This window comes from Ambystoma mexicanum, chromosome 10, assembly GCF_040938575.1.
Source record: "Ambystoma mexicanum isolate Mex_15411 chromosome 10, UKY_AmexF1_1, whole genome shotgun sequence".
Taxonomy (NCBI): Eukaryota; Metazoa; Chordata; class Amphibia; order Caudata; family Ambystomatidae; genus Ambystoma; species Ambystoma mexicanum.
Genome location: NC_090932.1, coordinates 1,365,973,522 through 1,365,993,324, shown reverse-complemented (window position 1 = coordinate 1,365,993,324; position 19,803 = coordinate 1,365,973,522). Strand labels below are relative to the sequence as shown.

The 19,803-nt window shown below is 42.8% G+C and overlaps 1 protein-coding gene across 2 annotated transcripts in view; it reads left to right on the top strand.

Moving 5' to 3' along the window:
• GRK3 (G protein-coupled receptor kinase 3) overlaps positions 1 to 19,803 on the top strand; it is a 1,763,027-nt gene that overhangs the window by 1,549,099 nt on the left and 194,125 nt on the right. For both annotated transcript variants that reach the window (XM_069619380.1, XM_069619381.1), the window contains exon 13: positions 549 to 656. In XM_069619380.1, the coding sequence (XP_069475481.1) occupies positions 549 to 656 (108 nt within the window). The remainder of the gene's footprint in view (positions 1 to 548; positions 657 to 19,803) is intronic.

The window sequence follows — 19,803 nt, the reverse complement described above, 5'->3', positions numbered from 1 at the left end:
TTCTTAATATTGCCACCATAATCATAATGAGGGCCTGTTGTCTAAATATGATGTCACAGCAATGCTTGTTAATTTAGGGAACATGCTCCACAGAGAGCCCAGTGTTCTATGCTATTTCTTAAAATTGTGCACATGTACTTGTGCCCTTTGATGCAGATGTGTCCTATATAAATGTTCTGATCAAGCAACGGGAAAAGTAATTTACCCGAATGCTCACTGAGGAACTCTGAACATTTACTTGAAAAGTCCTTAAATGTCAGCCTTTGAATACATCAATTGTTCTTTTATTTGGGCCAGTAGCGTATGCTGAACATATTCACGGCCATGTTGTGGTATATTGTGCTGGAGTTTTGAATCAAAGCCCTTGAAGGAGAGCTCTATTGAACATTGGTTGAGGTGCTAGGTGCCACAGTGACTCCCAGGATACATGGCTTTGTAATAAAACTGGATGACTAAGGAACACCATCATTGTTTATATTGTCTCTATGAGGGATTCTGTTATCAGGGAATCCAATGCTGAGCCAACCCTTTCTCTGCTTTCTTTTCAGTGGAACACATGGGTATATGGCTCCAGAGGTGTTACAGAAAGGAACTGCTTATGACAGTAGTGCTGACTGGTTCTCTTTAGGTTGTATGCTGTTCAAACTTCTTAGAGGGTAAGTATATCATTTCCAGTAAAATTGAGTTTTGTCAACAGCAATGTAGACATGAATGGTGTAATTTTGTTTTTGCTTAATTCCTGCTTAGACCTATTAATTCCATCTAAAAGAATACTACCCTCACCAAATAGTTTACTCAGGATCTTACTCAGCAAACATGAATAGAAGAAGAAAGAGAATTGAGAGACAGATCACATAGATTATCTGCTTCAGAATCCTATATATATGTATACACATTTCTCTATTAATGTCATTACATCGGGGAATGGACAACTACACAGCCAGTCATTGCTTTGTACCAGCCCTTCATCTACTGACATTCTGCCGTCAAGCCCAATGGATTGACGGATGTTGCAGCCATATTATCAAGCATCCAAATTGTGATGCTGCCTCAATTAGTACTTTGCCACCTCAAACTCTTCAAGCCTCCTATTTATCCTCCCTCTTCCTATCACTACCTACACAAATGTCTTCCTCTCAATTATGTTTCATGCATGCACTTTGATTCTCATGTATTTACCCTCTTGTACTACATTTTCCCAGAAGGGTCTCCGCCCCTCACTGCTTCAATGCCATTACTTATTACAGGAGGTGTATTACAAATGCATGATAACATATATGGTTCATGGTTACAAACACTTCAATCTTTGGGTGAGCTTTGTGAAAAATTAAATGAGCACCAAGCCCAGTGTACATTATATGCATGGTGTTTTCAGCATGGAATCCCTTTGACACAGCCATATTTGTCAAATAAAAAAACATCTCTGTTTATTCTCCTTACTTGTATTTAAAGCAGCCAGGAACCCTTATTGGTGCTATATGCCCCTACCCCCATTCCCATGTGGTTATTTTAAAAGAGTACATGTTATTTCTTTATGAATGCACATAAAAAGTATCTGACTCCTGTGCCTAACAGAGACTCTTGTGGTAGATTAATGTGTGCGTCTTGGAATTGCAGGGGTTTTGCCCATTTCTTTGCCGCCTCAAGGTCATTAATATTTGAGGCAGATATGTTCTGTATTCAGGAATCTTGGCTAAGAACTCTCCCCATTGTTGATGGCTATGCATATTTGCTCAGCCCTGCATACAAAGGAGAGAAAGGTAGACCAGCCTCTGGCATGTTTTTTGGTATTCACACAGATCTGAACATGCCAGCCTCTAATTCTGCAATGCCCAGTTCCTTTGTTCAAGCTGTGGAGTTGGAATCGGATAGATCCATCTATCCAGTCATGGGCGTTTCCCTATTTCTCAATAAATGCTGGCAATCACAAGCAATCCGACAGGAAGCCTTCTTTGACTCCATCGAAGAGATTATATACTCCTGGCAGGAAAAAAGGAACTCTATTTCTTTTCTACTCTGTGGGGTTTCAAACGCATCTTGCATAACTCGCCCTGAATTAGGGGAAGGTAACATGCTAAATCCTGCCATGGAAGTGAGAGGCATAGCATGGATGGCTCTCATGGATACTTGGGATCTCTGCTTGTTGAATGGCAATGCCATGGAGGATGACCCGCTTAGTTGTACCTGGCATAGGGGTAAAACCAGGAGCACCATATATTATTTCCTTGCTTCAGATGACATCTTCCAAAAGGTATCCTCCCTTGCAATTGCTCACTCTGCTCTGAGTGACCATAACCCTCTGGTTCTCAGATGGAGTGTGGAAAGGCAGGCAACTCGTGTTGGCTCTTACGGCTTGACTCTGAATATTAATGTGGTGGAAGAATAGAATTGTTTGGAATACTAGGAACATGCAGAGGTTCTACTCCACCCTGGGGAGAATAGTTGGTAAGGTGGAACTTTATTCTTAACTCCTTACGACCCCATACTGGGATGTATTGGCCAGAATGCATGCAGAAATGCCGTGCCCTAAGTGTAGGGTGCAGCTGGTCAGGAATCATTCCTATGATCCGGTTGTCCAAATGAAAAAGAGAGACCTAAGGAGGTTGCTTAAAAAAGGGAAAAACCTCACACTCCAGGATTGTAAATCCATGAAGGCTGCTTATAGGTGCTGGCTGCACCTCTACAAGTACGAGCTGGTGTTGAGAGATGTGTCCCGGATGATACACCTAATTGACCCAGGAATATCGGTGCATTCTGGAAGGCAATGAATGGGTGGCTACCCCTGTCTCATGTGACTTAATCCTATAAGGGAGAAAGATTGGGTGACCCACTATTCAGAGGTATATAGAGAGGCATCTAGTAACGTCAATATGGGGAGGCCCTCTCAGAAGTGCTGTGGCACCTGGAACTTCAACAAGGAAGCTATAGAGTTCATGTGCTTCGGGGCCTGACGGCTTTTCAAATGCGGTCCTTAAACTCCATCCAATATTATGGGCTTGGCTTTTGAGCTCTCTCTTTGAGGGAATTTTATGAAGAGGATCAATTCTGGCAAGCTGGAAGGAGTTGATTGTTGTACCAATTCACAGGGGCATAGATCGATTCCTAACAACTACAGGTCAATTGCGCTCTTAGATATTCCTTTGAAGATCTTTGCTGTTGCTGTTGAGACACCTAGTAGGGTGGGGGGCAAGCTCAGGTAGATTGGACCCACTGCAGACTGGCTTCCGCAAGGGGGTTTGAGCTAATGCCAACATTTTTCTGCGGGGTCTGTTGAAGAGGGAGGCCATGAAGAAGTCAAGACTTATATGCAGCTTTCATTGACATCTCCATGGCATTCAGTAGTGTCGACAGGCACCTTCTCTGGAGTAAACTCCGGAACAGGGGGTGTCCGGAGGCTTTTGTGGACATGATCATTTCCCTCCACTCGGACACGCCAATCAGGGTGTGGCTGAGTGCTGAGGGTGTGTTGTCTAGTCCGATAGAGACTTTTAGAGGTTTAAAGCAGGGCTGTACTCTAACCCCCCTTTTGCTTACCCTCTTCACTTCTGACATTTGAGCCCATCCGTAGTTTCTCTGATCTGCAGCTCTCAACACATAATCTCAGTTACTTGTTTTACGCAGTTTTACACTGATGATTTGGTTTTATTTGATTATACACCAGTTGTCCTCCAGCAAAAGTTGGATGCGCTGGACGCTTACACTAGCCAAAACAAACTTACTGTAAACCTGAAAAAGTCTAAGATCCTGATTCTTTGGCCAGGTATGAAGCTAAAATACAAAGCCTTTCGCTGGTGCCTAAATAGGGTAGTCTTAGAGAATGTCCTGGCCTTTGTTTACATGGCAAATATGCTGCAGGGTTTGCAGAGTAGGCCTGAAACACAGAACCATTTGGCCCCTCAGGCTAGAATGTTGGCAGCACAGGCTTCTGCGATCAATAGAGGATTTGGCAATTTTTCACTAACACCTGTGCTTGAGTTCTATAAGCCGAAGGCTTTTCCAACTATAGTCTATGGTGGGGAAAATCAGGGGCTACTGCTTTCAGTTCATTGGGGAGTATGGGAGGGCTTATTTTGGTGGAAACTCTTGCATCCACCCAAAGGTGTGCCAATGGCGGTGATTCATTAGGAACTGGGTCTACCATCTCTTAAGCTACACATCCTTGCTAAAAAAGCTCTCATTACTAAGAAGTATTTGGCGGGCAGAGGAGGGTTCAATCTGGGAGGAATTGAAGCTGCTGCTGAACTGAAAAGCTTGGCCCTGCTTCAACAAAAGGGAGCAAGAATGGACTGTAATCCTGAAGGATAGTGGTATCTCTAGGGACATGATTTTGAATTCCCCCAAAAAACTAAAAGAAAGCTGAAAGAAAGGGACTGGGTCTACAAGGTCGATAAAGTAAGATTGTACAAAAGTTTTAAAGACCTCTTGATTGACGTAAAACGAGTGGGGACGATGCCAACATACATAAACAGGTCACCAAATCCTGCATGGCATTGCCTAGTCAAGCAATTGACGCTAAACCTACTCCCCACTAATGAAATTGAGGGTGCTTAAGCTGGGAACCCTTGTGATCTAAGGACTTGTTGCCAATGTTTGGAGCAGGACCAAGCTGAAGCCCTACAACATCTTCTGCTACACTGTAAGTTTCTGAATGACAGGCGTTACCATTACTTTGACCACTTAATAAAAAATGGTTCTGTTGGTGGAGCTGGAATAGCGTGGCAATGGGTCATGAGCTCTTATGGACAAAATCACTGGCTGACGGCAGCAATGCATTTCCTTAAAGACATTTTAAATTTAACACAATAGACTGTAGATGTGCGATATACAGATCTATATTAGTTGTGTTTAATACATTTATAATGTAATATTGTTGTGGTTAGTGTTAATGTGTGTGTCTTGATTCTTTTTACTTTTTGTATTGCTCTTCCTTTTTCTTCCTTTTTCTTTTATGTAAAATGTGTTAGAGGTTAACATTGTTAACCAAATAGCAATAAAGGAAAACACATTTTTTAAAAGAGTGCTGCCATAGAAAAGGGGAGGATTTTGTTTAATAGAGGGGGATGGGAAGGCAAGGAGCAGGGCACTGGACAGTTAACAGTTAACAGTCTATTCCTCTCTATGTTCGGTTTAGCATTACAAGAAGACATTTTAATCGATGAAGTGCTTGAGTTATGATGTAAGATCGCTACAGCTAAGTATAACCAGTGTCACTGAAGGCCTTCTTGACCAGTATTGTTTTTAAGGCTCAGCTGAAATGAAGGTGATTGGATAATTTCCAAATCGGGTGGTGCATTTTTAGACAGGGTCAGTCCAGACACTGCATACGTGTGTATCAGACTTTCCATCTTTCCTAGCAACAAAGGAGTTGGGTGTTGGTTCACATTATGCACTAAGATTATTTTAGAGAAGTACCAAGATAAGAGAACTTTGAGAACATTGTAAACAGCAAAATAAGGAAATGAAGAGACATTTCCAAATGCAAAAATCATGCACAAGCGTTTGATATGAAGGGCAAACACTGAAGGGCATTTTAGAAGCAACATTCAGGAGCAGAGGGCTTTGAAGCTCATTTCAAAGCACAAATCAAAGTTGAATACTGTGTTGCTCGGTACTTACAGATCTTCAGTAACATCGACATATCACTACATAATGAGGTCAGGACTAGGCCCTTGGAATCGTCTGCATGATTCAAATGAAGGAACCAGCATGGCTACAACTAATTTTGTCACTTGGTTTCAAAAGGAGATTGGGGATTCATTTTCATTTACAAACACTGTGTAGGCATTTGTTTTAATTATCTACAGTTTTTTTTATAGAGCAAACTAGACAAACAAGTGTGTGACAGTGCTGTACAGATGATCTCAAAAACATTCTCCACGGTTACAATTGAATTACACCAAATAAAATAATCAGTTATTGTGAACATGTGTTTCTAAAAGCAAGGCGCAATCTAAAAAGGTCACTAAAATCTAAAAATCATAATTACAATACATTGTTTCACATTAAAATTTATCAAGAAAGCTGCCTGATTAAAACATATTTCCAGATCCACGTTTTCACAGCTTTTCAGAATTTCAAATAATTTGGAATCATTGTTCATTGTGTGTCTGAAAAGGTCAAAGGCCCTTATCTCATCCCTCCAGAAGTGTATCCCTTTATGAAGGACTGGTGGTCTCTGATTCATGTGGCCTTTTCAGGTCCTTCTCAGCCTTCAGCATTTTTCATAATTCATGGCCCAGGTGTTTTGTTCATTCCTTTTCAGAATGAAGGCTCAACTAATCAGACATCATCTTACTGACCAATACATTTGGCAGACATGGGGCCTCATTACGACCCAGGCGGTAAATTACCGCCTGGGTTGTACCTTTACCACCATGGCGTAAACTATGTTTACGCCATGGTGGTTGGCGGACTTACCGCCCCATTCCGAGGTTGGCGGGGCGGTAAGTCCCCAATCCCCATTTACCCTTCCCCATTCCCATTTTTGCCCCATAGGGCATAATGGGAGTGGGGAAGGCGTTAATTACGCCACCGTAAATTACGGTGGCGTAATTAACAAAATGTTCCCTTAGCGCCATGGATTTTAACACCTGCTAAAAGCAGGTGTTAAATCCTCCATGGCGCTAAGGGACCTCGGAATCAGGCGGTAAGGGTCGGCGCTGTTTACGCCGCCGTAAACCCCTTACCGCCTGGGTCCTAATGAGGCCCATGGACTTTAAGATGTCCATGAGCGTCACACTTAATGCTCTAAACACCTGTGATGAAGACAACCGAGTCCTGAACCCATTCCAAGGAGGTGTTAGGACTTGGCCAAACTTTAATTCTGCAACACCAAGCCTAGAAATTTGAAAACACAAAAGGTGTGTTCGTATTGGCTGTGTGTCTTGATTTTTCAAAGCTTTTTACATGGTAGACAGATCTAAACTTTGAGCTAAATTATCAACCTGGGAATTGATTTGAAATATCTGACTATTATAAAAGTGCTGGACATACAAACACTTCTGCCCATGTTAATTTTAGCCGTAGCTGGAAATATGCATGGGAGTTTCAGACAGCAAGAGGGATGCAACAAGGATGCCTATTGTTAGGCAGAATACTATGCAATGCCCTTAGGGACCACTGCACAGAGTAATACAAGTTCACCTTTGGTACAAGCCTGTACTATACTGTTAAAGTGGTAGCAGTAGCGGAGCAGCCAGGCTTATCTCAAGAGCAAATGAGCAGTAGTAGAGATTACACAAAGGATTACAATTACTGTGACTCAAGCAAACACTGACTCAAGGTTTCTTTTTAAAAAGTATAAGTACATTTATTTTTAAACCATCTGTTCACAAAACACTTCGCTTCTAGAAAAATAAAACCACACTTCAAATACACTACACATAACCAATTCCCCATGTGCAGAACAATTCAAGGTAAGTACCTTAGGATTTGAACGACCAGTGTTATGAAACAAAAGACGTTACCGGGAATACATATGCAATCACTTTTTGACAGTAATGACAGTTCGGTCTTACTAAAGATACGCGTACCCGCAGGAAGAAATGTAACCGTAGTCAAACACACTTAGCACCTGAATTAACACAAGAGAGTTGGGGATAAAAATCATAGGCAATACTTTTCTCAAGGCAGAGAGAATCAGAGGGCACCTTCTAACACGAAAATAAAAGTCAATAGGCCTCCGCCAGTGTCAAGTGGAGCAGGGTCCCTGTTGCTGAAGATCACATAGTTAGAACAGTTCCAGATTCAAGGTTGCCAGGAGTACTTAGATATTGTCATAAGAGGAGGCAAAAGTTATAAGAGGGAAGGAAGAAAAGGACAAGCCTTTGGTGAGGAAGAAGGGTTCAGCCCAATTCCTCTAAGTCGGACACAGTACCTTATTCATTGAAGAATGCTGGTGCCACGGCAGTTGTTCCTGGTAGTTTCCTGCAGACTCACGGTTCCTGGAGCTTCAATCGTGGAGACAAGAAGGAGGACGTCTGGAGGGATCTGCACTACCCAGGGATGAGGCCAGACCAGCGACGGTGAATAAAAGGTGCGCTCCTTTAAAACAAGAGAGGCTCTTCAGATGGCTATCCGGACCACTACAGCAGTATGCAGTGATTTCGACCACAAAGAGGATCCTCTGGCTGTGGAAAATGAGCTGGTTGACCCCACCAGGCTCAAGGGAAGAAGACTCCAGACTGGATATTCTCTGGTCATTGAAGGGTAGATAGCTCAGGACTGCAGCAGGGCTTCACCGGGACTCAGAGTTGCAGCAGCCGTCTTCTTCTCCACTTCTCTTCGGTTCCTTGCAGTTCCAGTGGTGACTCTGACTTCCAGCCCCAGAGTCCTGCCTTTTAGGTAAAAATCCCCCATTCACACAGCCTGGCTGTCAATCACTCAGCAGGGGGGCTGTCCGGCCCGGACAACCACCTCAGCCAATCATCCCTCCCTCAAATCAAATTCAGCCCACCTAGACACCCAGGCACCAAAGGAGGGCTTCTTCTGCCATGCAAAGTAAGACACAAGAAGGACTTCAACAAAAAGAAATGGTGACTAAACCCGACTGGAGCCGAAATAAAAAGTATTTGGGCCAGCGGGTTTAAGTTTGAGGCTACCACAATAGCCTGGAACAGTACCACGTTTATATAGTATAATCGCGGTAGAAAGGTTAGGGTAGATACCATTGCCACCAGCCAAGTCTAAATGTTAAAAGAGCAAAACAAAACTCAGAGAGGCACAGACAAAAAGGGGTAAGAATGAACCCTTTCCAATACTCCATGTAAGATGGGGTGTACTGGGTCTGTAGTTTTTAAAGTGACTATATAAAGTCAGTGGCAACTTTACATGTTTCTGGGGGACAGTAGTTAGCCCCAGAAAAATGGAGCCAGTGGGAAGTCTCAAAGACAACCCTGTGTCACTGCACTGAAGGTGCTGTGTAACACACACAAAAAGTGGGGCTCATGGAGTGGTGTACTCCAGAGCCCAAGATCACACAAACAGTAGAAATACACATGGCAAAACACATGTAAGAGTGGGAAAAAGGCTCACACTCTTACCAAGTGGAAAAAATAAACCCCAGAAATCCAGCAAAGCTGCTGAGGGACTCACTAGGTGATTGAAATTAGCCATAAATGAGAATTCTCCCTAACACCTATCGGCTCCATTTTTTATGTTGCTTCTACTTAAATGATATGGCCACTGCAATATTGCATGTGATTTAGGATATTCCTCATTTGGGCAACTGTTTTGTGCCTGTTGTATTTCATGCCGATGACTCTGTCCACATTGCCTGGACTCCATTGGCGCAAATTAATGCTGTCGACCAGAACTGTAAAGAGAAATGAAAACAAGTATCTTATTATAAACTAAAGAAATTAAAAAATATGGTTTTTACCCATGAACACAATAATCCACTGACAAGGACGTTCTTTTTTTCAGGCAACATCTACTACCCAGAATGGAGGCATGCTGGGTGTTTCCCAGAGAGCCTTTTGGAAGAAGCGTTTACATTTCCATAACGGCCTTCCAAATGTGGCTTATATGCCTGTGGCATAGTAATACATTGTCCAGCCAGATGTACTGCAAAAAGGTTTTTATCAGAGACAATTATCTGATTGACCAAGATTGGAAGAGCACCTGGTTCTACCCTCAAATAAAATAAACAAATAAATAAAATAAGCATAGATAACCTTCGAAGAGTCTGAAAACTAGGTCTGCACTCAATAAATACCCTAATAATAATATTAATAATAACAATAATAATAATAGTAATAGGAGAGATCTTCAGCAAGGATGATGAACTGAGGTTTCCACTGAACATCCAATTAAATGTTTTGAAAAGGAAAGCAGAAGAACAGAGTTGAAGAAGCGAGACATGTGAAGCTTGATAAATTGTTTTCATGGCAGAATTCCATTGATGGATATTTGCTGTTGTGCATCAAGCCAGGCTGGAAGAAAAGAAACGTTTTGGCTTTCTCGACGAAAAACTCCCTTTGCGTGAGAACCTGAAAAGGTCCCAGTGTCAGAGTGAGGATTGATGTAAATGAATGTTAAATCATACTCACTGTGCTGTCTGCCTCTCCTTCACAACATATTTGGCAATGAGCAGTCTGGTGGCGAGAAACACAGTGACCATAGCAGAGACCCCACCTATATTTGGGAACTGCACAGCAGCACAAAGTTGTGTGGGCCTCACAGAACCTGTTCTGGAACTCGAAGGCAGCTACGGGCCACAGGCGGGTCCCTCTCAACACAGGGTTGCCGAGTTTTTGGGGCTGCGGCAAGTGGTGGCTAGTGCCCACTCAATGGTGCTACACCCTAGAGGAATGGACCCTTGAGCGTGATGTGCAGCCATATTGACTGTGGTTGTGCATACTGCCATCTTGATGTTGGTAGAAGGTGGCATACTTCAAGCAAAATCCTCCTGGTCCCAGTACTGGTGTTGAAGATTACTGTGGACGCTCCTCTTCCTCATCCCAGTACTGTTGGGTGACAAGTCTGCAAGAAGGCCTATTTTGGGTGGCCTGCATCGAACACCATCCTTGTCACGCCAGTACTCGTGGAGAAGACCCCATTGGACAACCATCTTCCTCATCCCAGTACTTTTGAGAAACAAGTGATGCAAGAATGTTTACATTGAAGAAGATTTATATTGGACACTCATCTTCATTTTCCCATGGCTTGGCAACAGTGGATTTGCGTTTTCCTCATCCTTTGTGGCTGTCATACTAAGGGGAGGACACCATGCGGAATGCACCTCCTCCCTTGCTTTTCTCGCCACACCAGGGACCCTCCCATTCCTTAGGATCAATGGACAGATTCCTTCCAAGTTTACCTCAGGGCCATCGTGGGAACAAAATACAATGGTGACTCTCTTAAACTGCATAGAAGCTGAGGCGCTACGATTTCTTTCTCACTCTACCTAAAGAGACCAATCTCAATGGTGCTGGTGAATTCAGCCCTTTGAGAAAGTGTGGGCTAGACCTGGCAAAACTTGAGAAACATATCGGAAACAAAACCAATGTTGTATTGGAAAGGTATTATTTATTCACGAGGAAACAGAAAACGAAGGAGTGTGTGGATAGCTACTTTGAAGCTTTGAGATGTCGGATTGCCACTTGCAAATGTATGGGTGTTGCTGACAAATACCTGAGGGATCAACTTGTGCTCCATACTGCTCACCCTCACATCCAGCAAAAGGTTGTGGAAAGCAAAATATTCTACACTGGAACAAGCCATGGACATTTCGAGGACAATGGAATGAGGGAGCAACTGTATTACGGTGGTCCAGCATGAGTCCACTGCTCAGGAAGTGAAAACGATAGAAAATGAAGGAGACGATGAAAGCGATAACACCACAGCGGCTATGGTCAGGAAGGGATCAGCGTATTTACCATCGCACAGATTGAACACAAGTGATACATTGAAGAAAGACAAGCCCCCTATTAGTAATGTGCAAGGGGCAAGCACTGGAGTTGTTCAGCCACAATGGAGATTTCACAAGTCCGGACGCACCAGACACCCAAATGGTGAGAATGAATGTCCTGCCGCTACTGCAGAATGTTTCCGGTGTGGTGTGGTTGGACACTATGGCAGAGTGTGCAAGCGTGCCAAGGGGAGGAACAGTATTAGAGCCCTTGAGGACATCGGAGGGCCCAGCAGCCTTCTCACAATTTCTGATGTTGACCCTGTTCATATACTCACTTTTGGCACTACGGTCACAGGGACTGTGGGTGCGCATGGTGATAAATACTATTCCATTGGATGTAATGGTGGATATGGACTCACCCTACACAACAGTAGATGGCAGTGTATTTGAGCACAAGTTGAAAGGACATCATTGACGTATTATTGAATGGGTGCCAGGACTGCCTGAAATTGGCCTTTGGTAAATATCAGGCCCTATTTTATGCGGATGATGTGGTATTAATATCAAGCACTCCGCAGGGTCTAGAGAAATCTCTGTCTGTTTTTTTGGGCAAAATGTAATGAGTTAGGACTTCATTTGAATGTTGGTAAAATCAAGTCAATGGGGTTTAGTTCTTCTTTTTCATAGCACAAACTGATCCGTCTAAAAGCGGAAGATGGCTTAATTGAGCAGGTTGGCCATTTTGATTACATTGGAGTGAGGTTCCAGGAGTATCCTGGTTGGGTGGCACAAACTGGCAAGTCAGCAATCAATCTGGAAAAGTTAAGTGTGGCTATTAGGTCTTATTTTACTAGCGATGGAAGCAGCGTTGTGACCCGGCCTTGGATTTATATAATATGAAGGTTTTACCAGCTATCCTGTATAGGTCAGAGCTTTGGGGATATGCTAAGGTTGGACAACTGAACATTAAAGAAAATAAATGTTTAAAGCAACTGCTGTTGCTCCCTATGAGTACTCCTTCAGCACTGACACGTTTGGAGTGTGACAGCATCCACATAGGCGCATTGGCTATGTTTAGTCCTGCACTGTTATGGATAAGAGTCTAGTACCAACCGGCTCTCCAAAAGTGTAGGGATGTGGTTGCTACATCTAATGTTTCTGGATGGAGGGAAAATCCTTAAACGTTTTGCTCACATTAATAATACGCTACATGTTCTGGACGTAAGTGAGCTGTGGAATAATCCTAGGGGTACTAGTCGCTCAGTTTTGAGTAAAGTAAAAAATGACAGCTAAGCTGAAAGCCAGGGAACAACTTTTGGCAGATGCCAGTGTAGACTAGGCCGTGACTATACTGCCCATAATAGAGAGCCCGGTTTTTAGCAATAGTTAGATATAATTGCACCTCTGTTTGAAAGCTCTCTTTATATGCGTCTGAGATTGGGTATTTTTCCAGTTGCTATTTTTACACACTCTTGGAGCAATGCTGTGTCTAATATGTGTGGGATAGGGAGTGAAACGGTGCTGTACTTCTTCCTGTTATGTGAAAAGACACTATGGTTGAGGCGTATGTACTTAAACTGATTTTATGGGATGTTGCGATTCGTACTTCAAATTCCGCAATTTTTTTTTTTAACACACTGTTTGTCTCCTCCTGTGACTTTTGCATCTGCTCGATATAGCTATATGGCATGATTGTTAAGAAAGAAGGCCCTGAATTTGCTGTTTTATAAATCTGGTTTTTGGCATTTTTATCTCATCGCTTTCCTTTTTTTTTTCTCTTTTTCTTTTAAAAGTTTATACAATTTTTATTGTGGAGTGTACAAAATGTTTTTCCTTTGTATTGTTTTTACTCTTTGTCTAAACTTAGTTGAAATGTATGCTTTTGTTAACTTGAAGGTTTATACAGAATAAAAGTATTTTGACTGACTCACTGAAAGGACAGTTGCAAGAGTTGCACTTAACAGCAACGGGGGATGGTAAGAGCCCCATCACGACGGAGGATGGTAAGAGCCCCATCACGATTCTTAGTTATACATAGGTCGACCGCAGGTTCAAGGATATAGATGCCTTCTGCAAACTCTATGTGGCTAGAATGGCTCATCGGTGGTAGTATGGGAAGGGCAGGCTGCTCTACAGATCAAAATACACACCGGTGAAGAAAAACCTATAATGTTTATCACAAGGCACAATTTCTCATCCAAGGAAGAACTTGCAAACTCAAGTTATCATCATACATCCAAACCGGTTTAATACAATTGGGGATGTGATCACAGATTACACCTATTTGATCCACTCCATTAGTATATCACATTTGTTAGAACTTTAGTGGTCCTGTACATTGAATGCACTTTATGAAATGAGTTTGTCAGTTGTGACCATTAGTACGTCCTACCACATATGTAATGCATTTGGGTAGAATTGTATAAATGAACTGTAGGATGAATGGAGTTGAATGTGGACGAATGAGTGAATGATTCATTGTCAGTTGTATTAATTGGTATGTTCTTAATGGTTTAATCTCCTGCAATGTAATTAAGAGTTTAAGTGCTGATTAAGGCATGATTAATTCATTTGCACAAATGATGTATCAAGTTTAATACACGTTTTTTGATACTTTATTACAAAACTAAGCCTTTCTGAACAATCCTTGCTGTAGAAATGTGTGTGCAAGGGGAACATGGATCATTGACCCCCGTCTCATACCATCTCCTTGTGTTTTTTTCATCATGTGGTGACCCTGCTCTCATCCTGCCTGTACGCTCACTTTTCTCTCCCTCCTCACTCCATTCCCCTATTGCCTTTTTCCACATTCCGTTCCTCATTGCAAATGTTCATGACGTCACCATGCTAATGGAGCGTTATTAGGTGCACTTTTCCAACTGCCTTCCTGCTGTAATGCGAATCTTCAGAACACCATGTTCTGAATCTTTCTATGAATCACCATCCCCTCCAGCAGGTGACTGACATCATTATTAGCTTCTCCGCTGTTGATCTCAACAAAGGTCCGGCTCCTCGGCCGCTCCATAGGTCGTCTGCCACATGGACTTCTACATTTTTCGCCATCCGCTTCCAGCACATCCCAACATTTTCACTGCGAAGCGACATTCTCACTTCAGCGTCAAACGAGCAGGCACCCCCCCCCCCCGATAAGGGACCACATGTCCAAACATGCTCCTCTCATATGGCGTAACAGCGTTTTTGCCAACTGGCAGTCTGAGGCACTGCCCTGCTAAACACAACGGGTGCTCTCTTGTCTCCAGTGCCCCTCGCAGCACAGCTCTCCTTTCACTTGGAGCGGTATCACGCCAATCATAGTTTAACAGTGAATCAGCATCAGGGGACCCCTCCCACAGGATCTCATCGAGAGGCTGTTTAGTGCTTCAGCTCTCTATCTGTTTTCAAGTGCGACCTCAGCCCTTCAAATGCTCCACAGTGGATTCTTCAAAACCTTGTCACCAATGCGTAGTGTCTGGACCCAAGAATGGTAGACATGATGCAGGGAGCACACAGGAGCCAGCAGGTACAAAAGGTAAGTACGCCTTAGTGTAGTTTCACGTTATAGGGTAGGAATAAGAGGAGAGCATAGATACAGACAACCTTCTAGTAATCTCTCCCATCCTCAATCCCCAACTGTAGACACTAGAATCCTGAGGGAACAAATGGTTCCAACCTGACCAGCATTACATGGCTTGCATTGCCATGTATAATGCAAGCTCACACCACACACCTCTCTCTCTGGTTGTCATCCCACCCGTTTTGTCCTGGTTGTCATCCAGGTAACCTCCCGTGTCGTTCGATAGCACCCCATGTTCGCAAACAGTATGGGAGTACGGTTGTTACTGGCATCCCCAGAGCGGTGAGCTCCTGCACCCGGGCATCTCACAAATTAAACCTATCTTCCTTACCTCACTATGCTGTCTGCCTCTCCTTCACAACAGGCTCTGGGAGCTGAACCTTCTAAAAAAGAATTACATTCAGCAAGACAAGTGAATACTTCCTATCATGAGAACAATATATACTGAAATGGAGATTTTAAGAAAGCTCTAATTGTACAATTTCATATTTTCAAATACATTTCTTTTGTAATAGGAGGAAGGAAGCACATGTCTCTGCTGCTCACACACTTCTTTTAAACCTAAAAAAATACAGTAACTTCCTATTCAACATATCAAGTTTGTTCTCTAATCCTTTTTTTATCAACAGCTGGGTTGGTCCTAGCAAATTCACAACTGACAATGAAAATCACACCAACAGAGGCAGAGAATTAGAGTCAGACATAGAGATAGAAAGAGACATAGAGAGAGAGAGAGAGAGAGAGAGAGAGAGACAGAGAGCCAGAGAGACAGAGAGAGACAGAAACAGAGATAGAGAGGCAGAAAGAGAGAGAGAGAGAGAGAGAGAGAGAGAGGGGGGAGGGGGGGTCTCTAGATCGCAGTAAGTTTGTAATAGTACATTTTGCCAAGAAAACTCATCAGTGTGTTTTTCCAAATATCCATCCTTTCTGGGAATGGTCCTGCTCAGATGAAAACCAAGCATCTCTTTCTTCTGTGAGCACAAAGGCAATGTTACAGTCTGCACAAACACTTTACAACAAATATCGAAAATAACAAACGCAATATTGGAAAATATCAGTCTGGGCATCTGGTCCTGTAAAGGGCATGTTGGAAACCCTGCAGCTCTGGAAAAGCTGATCCTGTACCCTTCACCTCATCTGGTGAGGACAATATATCCTCAGTGTGATGGTGATATTTTTGCAGGATACCAGTGCTGATAATCTATGCCTTCAAATATAATGCCAACACCCACTTGCGAGGAAACACATGTCGCTGCTGCTCACATACTTCTTTTACACCTAATAAAATACAGTAACTTTATATTCAAAAATATCATGTTTGTTCTCTAATACTGCTTTTTTTTAACAACAGCTGGGTTGGTCCTAGCAAATTCACAAATGACAATGAAAATCACACCAACAGAGACAGAGAATAAGAGTCAGACATAGAGCTAGAAAGAGACATAGAGAGAGAGAGAGAGAGAGAGATAGGGCGAGAGACAGAGTTAGAGAGAGAGGCAGAGAGAGAGAGATAGAGAGCGAGAGAGAGAGAGAGAGAGGGAGAGAGACAGAGAGAGAGAGAGAGGGGGTGGGGTGGGTCTCTAGATCGGAGTAAGTTACACCAGGTACATCTAGTGTGATATATATGAGAAATGTTTAGGCTTGAAAAATTATATGCAGTACCAGTTGGGAAAATTAAACACAATTAATACTACAAGTGACAGTACAATGTCACCTTTGGTACAAGCCTGTACTACACAGTTATAGTGGTAGCAGTAGCGGAGCAGCCAGACTTATCTCAAGAGTAAGTGAGCAGTACAAGAGTTACCCAAAGGGCAGGAATTACTATGGTTCAGGCAAACACTGACTCAAGGTTTCTAAGTAAAATAATATATATTTATTTACTTATCAGTTGTATAACAGTTCACCTTTCTAAACAAGTCAAAAATCACAATCATAAATACACCACACCACTTCCCTTAAATTCAAGTTAAACTCACAAATGAAGTGGGAGCAAAATGGCACTCCAGCAATTTAAAAGGGAGGGAAAGACAAAGTTATTAGAATTTAGGCAAAACCAACAGGTAAATAATCAGGGCAATAGAACAAGAGAGGCCACAGTGATGAGATCAGATAGAAAAAGGCTTAGGGCCAAAGTCAAAGGGACAAAAGTCTTTTGCTCAAGATCACACAGTTCAGGGTAGTTTGCGGTAAAGTTCATGGCACAGATTCTGGACGAGGTTGGTTGGTAGAAAAGTTAGTTCAAAGAGAAGAGAAGGACAAGCCGTCGGATGGGAGAAAGATTTCAAACACTTCACCGCAGCTGACCGAACCGGACAACCGGATTTGCACAGTACCTTAAAACGGAGAGGGAACTGTAGCTGAGGCGGACGTTCCTGGTGGTTCCTGCAGGCTCACGTTTCCTGAAGTGACTGTCGGACTGACACGAAGTAGGAAGACTGAAGGGTCCTGTGCCACCCAGGGAAGAAACCAGCAGCAGAGCAAATCAATGAATAAAAGGTGCGCTCCTTAAATCCCAAGCAGGGTCCGACCTTCCTGGCTAGCCGGCCCACTGTAGCTCTGAATCTCCGAATCTGACGACAGAGAAGATCCTCCAGGAAACTTCTTCCCTTGAGCTGGTTGGACCAACTAGTTCGCCCAAACTGCAAGCCAGGACCGCTCCTCTGGTCGAATTCGCTGTAAAGCGCTACAGTGGGCCAGAAAGCAAAACTATCACCAAAACTAAGAGACTATTATCTCAGATTCAGAATGAATTGTCTTACGACTTTAGACATAATAGGGTCCAGGTTAGGGATTCTCTCTGTACTACGTTCTTGCAGATTATGTAGTGAAGAGATTGAGTCACTCACCATCTGGTGCTGTCCTGCACTTGGTTGTTGGACAGAAGGATTGCAACTGTTGGTCCTTTCATCAATTCGCCAGCCGAGGTCATAGTCACAGATCTATGGCATAGGATTATGACTAAATCACATCTGTCCCTCATGCTAGCCTTAATGACATTTCTGATATACATTTTTGACAGAATAGAGAAGGTGATATGATATCTGGAGTACAAGTTGACCTAGACAAGAATATTGCAGACTTGGTCAAGTGGGCCAGAGCTCAACACCCCTCCTCTGCCTGGCACATGTTGGTCAGCAATGTGGCACTGCCATACACATAGCATTTGTTTTGTGTTAATGAATTTCAGTTGCATGTCCACAGGTCATGTAGTGGAGAGTGGTGAGGAAATTGGATTGCATAATGTAGGATTTGTATATCAATTTGTTTTGCATTGTTATCTGATTGTAATTGTATTGTTCCATATGTTTACCTTGTGTACTAAACGCATTTTAATAAAATGTACAGTGATATTTCAAAAATGTTATTGGGAGTTTGTTCTGCATAATGTCATGCTAGAATTTATTTTTAGGTAATGATGAGACAAGTTTGTGCCTAACTTGTTAACTAAACTTTAGGGATATGTAGCCATCTATAGAGAGAAAATACACCCTGATCTCACTATGCAAGCTGTGTTCATTAGACTGTTTGAAATGAGGAGGTGGATGTTTTACAAGAAGGGTAGGTAAAAAGTGAAAGGCAAGACGTGTGTCTCTAATGAGGATTATGGTTGCTGGGAAATGAGGTGCTGTGACCAGGATGAGGGGTATGAGGGTAATGAGGAACTGTGATGATGATTAGTATTGTAGAGGTAATGAGGGACTATGGCGAAAATGTGGGTCACAGGGGGTAATTGAGGAGTGTGAAGTGGATGAGAGTTTTTGGGGAAATAAGGGATTATGATCAAGATGAGGGAAATGTGAGCAAAGCAAGAGTGTGAAAAGATGAGGATTGATGAGGATTTTAAGGGTAATCAGGGACTTTGAGTATAACGTGAGTTGCAGGGATAATCAGGGACTGTAATGAAGATGAGGGCTATGGGCTAATGAAGGACTGCATTGAGGTTTAGGGATGTTGGGTAATGAGAGACTGTGATGAGGATCAGAGACAGGGTAATGAAGGGAATTGCAGAGGTAATAAAGAACTGCAATGAAGATGAGTGTTACAGATCTAATGAGGGACTATGATGAAGATAAAGATTGGTGGGGTAATGATGGTGTGTAACAGTGATAAGGGTTGCTGTGATAATGAGGGACTGTGACAAGCATGAGGGTTGCGGGGCTAATGTGAAACAAGCATGAAAGTTTCAGGGGTAATGAGGAACTCTTATGTTGATAGGTGTTGTGGGGTAACGAAAGATTGTGAAAAGGATTAGGGATGCAGGGGAAATGATGGACTGTGCCGAGGAGTGAGCTTTGTGGGAGTAATTAAAGACTCTAACAAGGATAAGGGATAGAGGGCTAATGAAGGACTGTGATGCTGATGAAAGATGCAGGGGTAATGGGAGACTCTGACGAGGAGGAGGGTTGCTGGGGTAATGTGGATTTGTGGCAAGTGGGATAAAAGGTTATGTTATGTTAAGGCATTTTTTGAGTGCAGCATACACCAACTAGGGCATCTTGGCGCTATGGGAACCAGTTGGAAAGGAATTAAAAGAAAAAGAAAAGAAAACTAAAAGATGAAAGATTTAAGAGCATGATGGAGAGACAGATGATCCCGCCTCTCCCGTAGTGACAGAGGCAGGGCATTCCAGAGCTGTTCAGCGGCAACTAAGAAGGAACGTCGTTTAAGAATATGAATCAGGCAATACACCCGGGTCTCAGCCTAGCATGCAATGCACAAATGAAACACTTAATTATTGTGTCTATATGTTGAATATTCTTAGTTATATACACTCATATCGCACCCCTTCTCAAAATACCCCCAGGTTACAATGGACCAGGAATCAGGCTGTTTGGTAAAGGTCATATTTATTTATTTATTTAAAATTCAAATC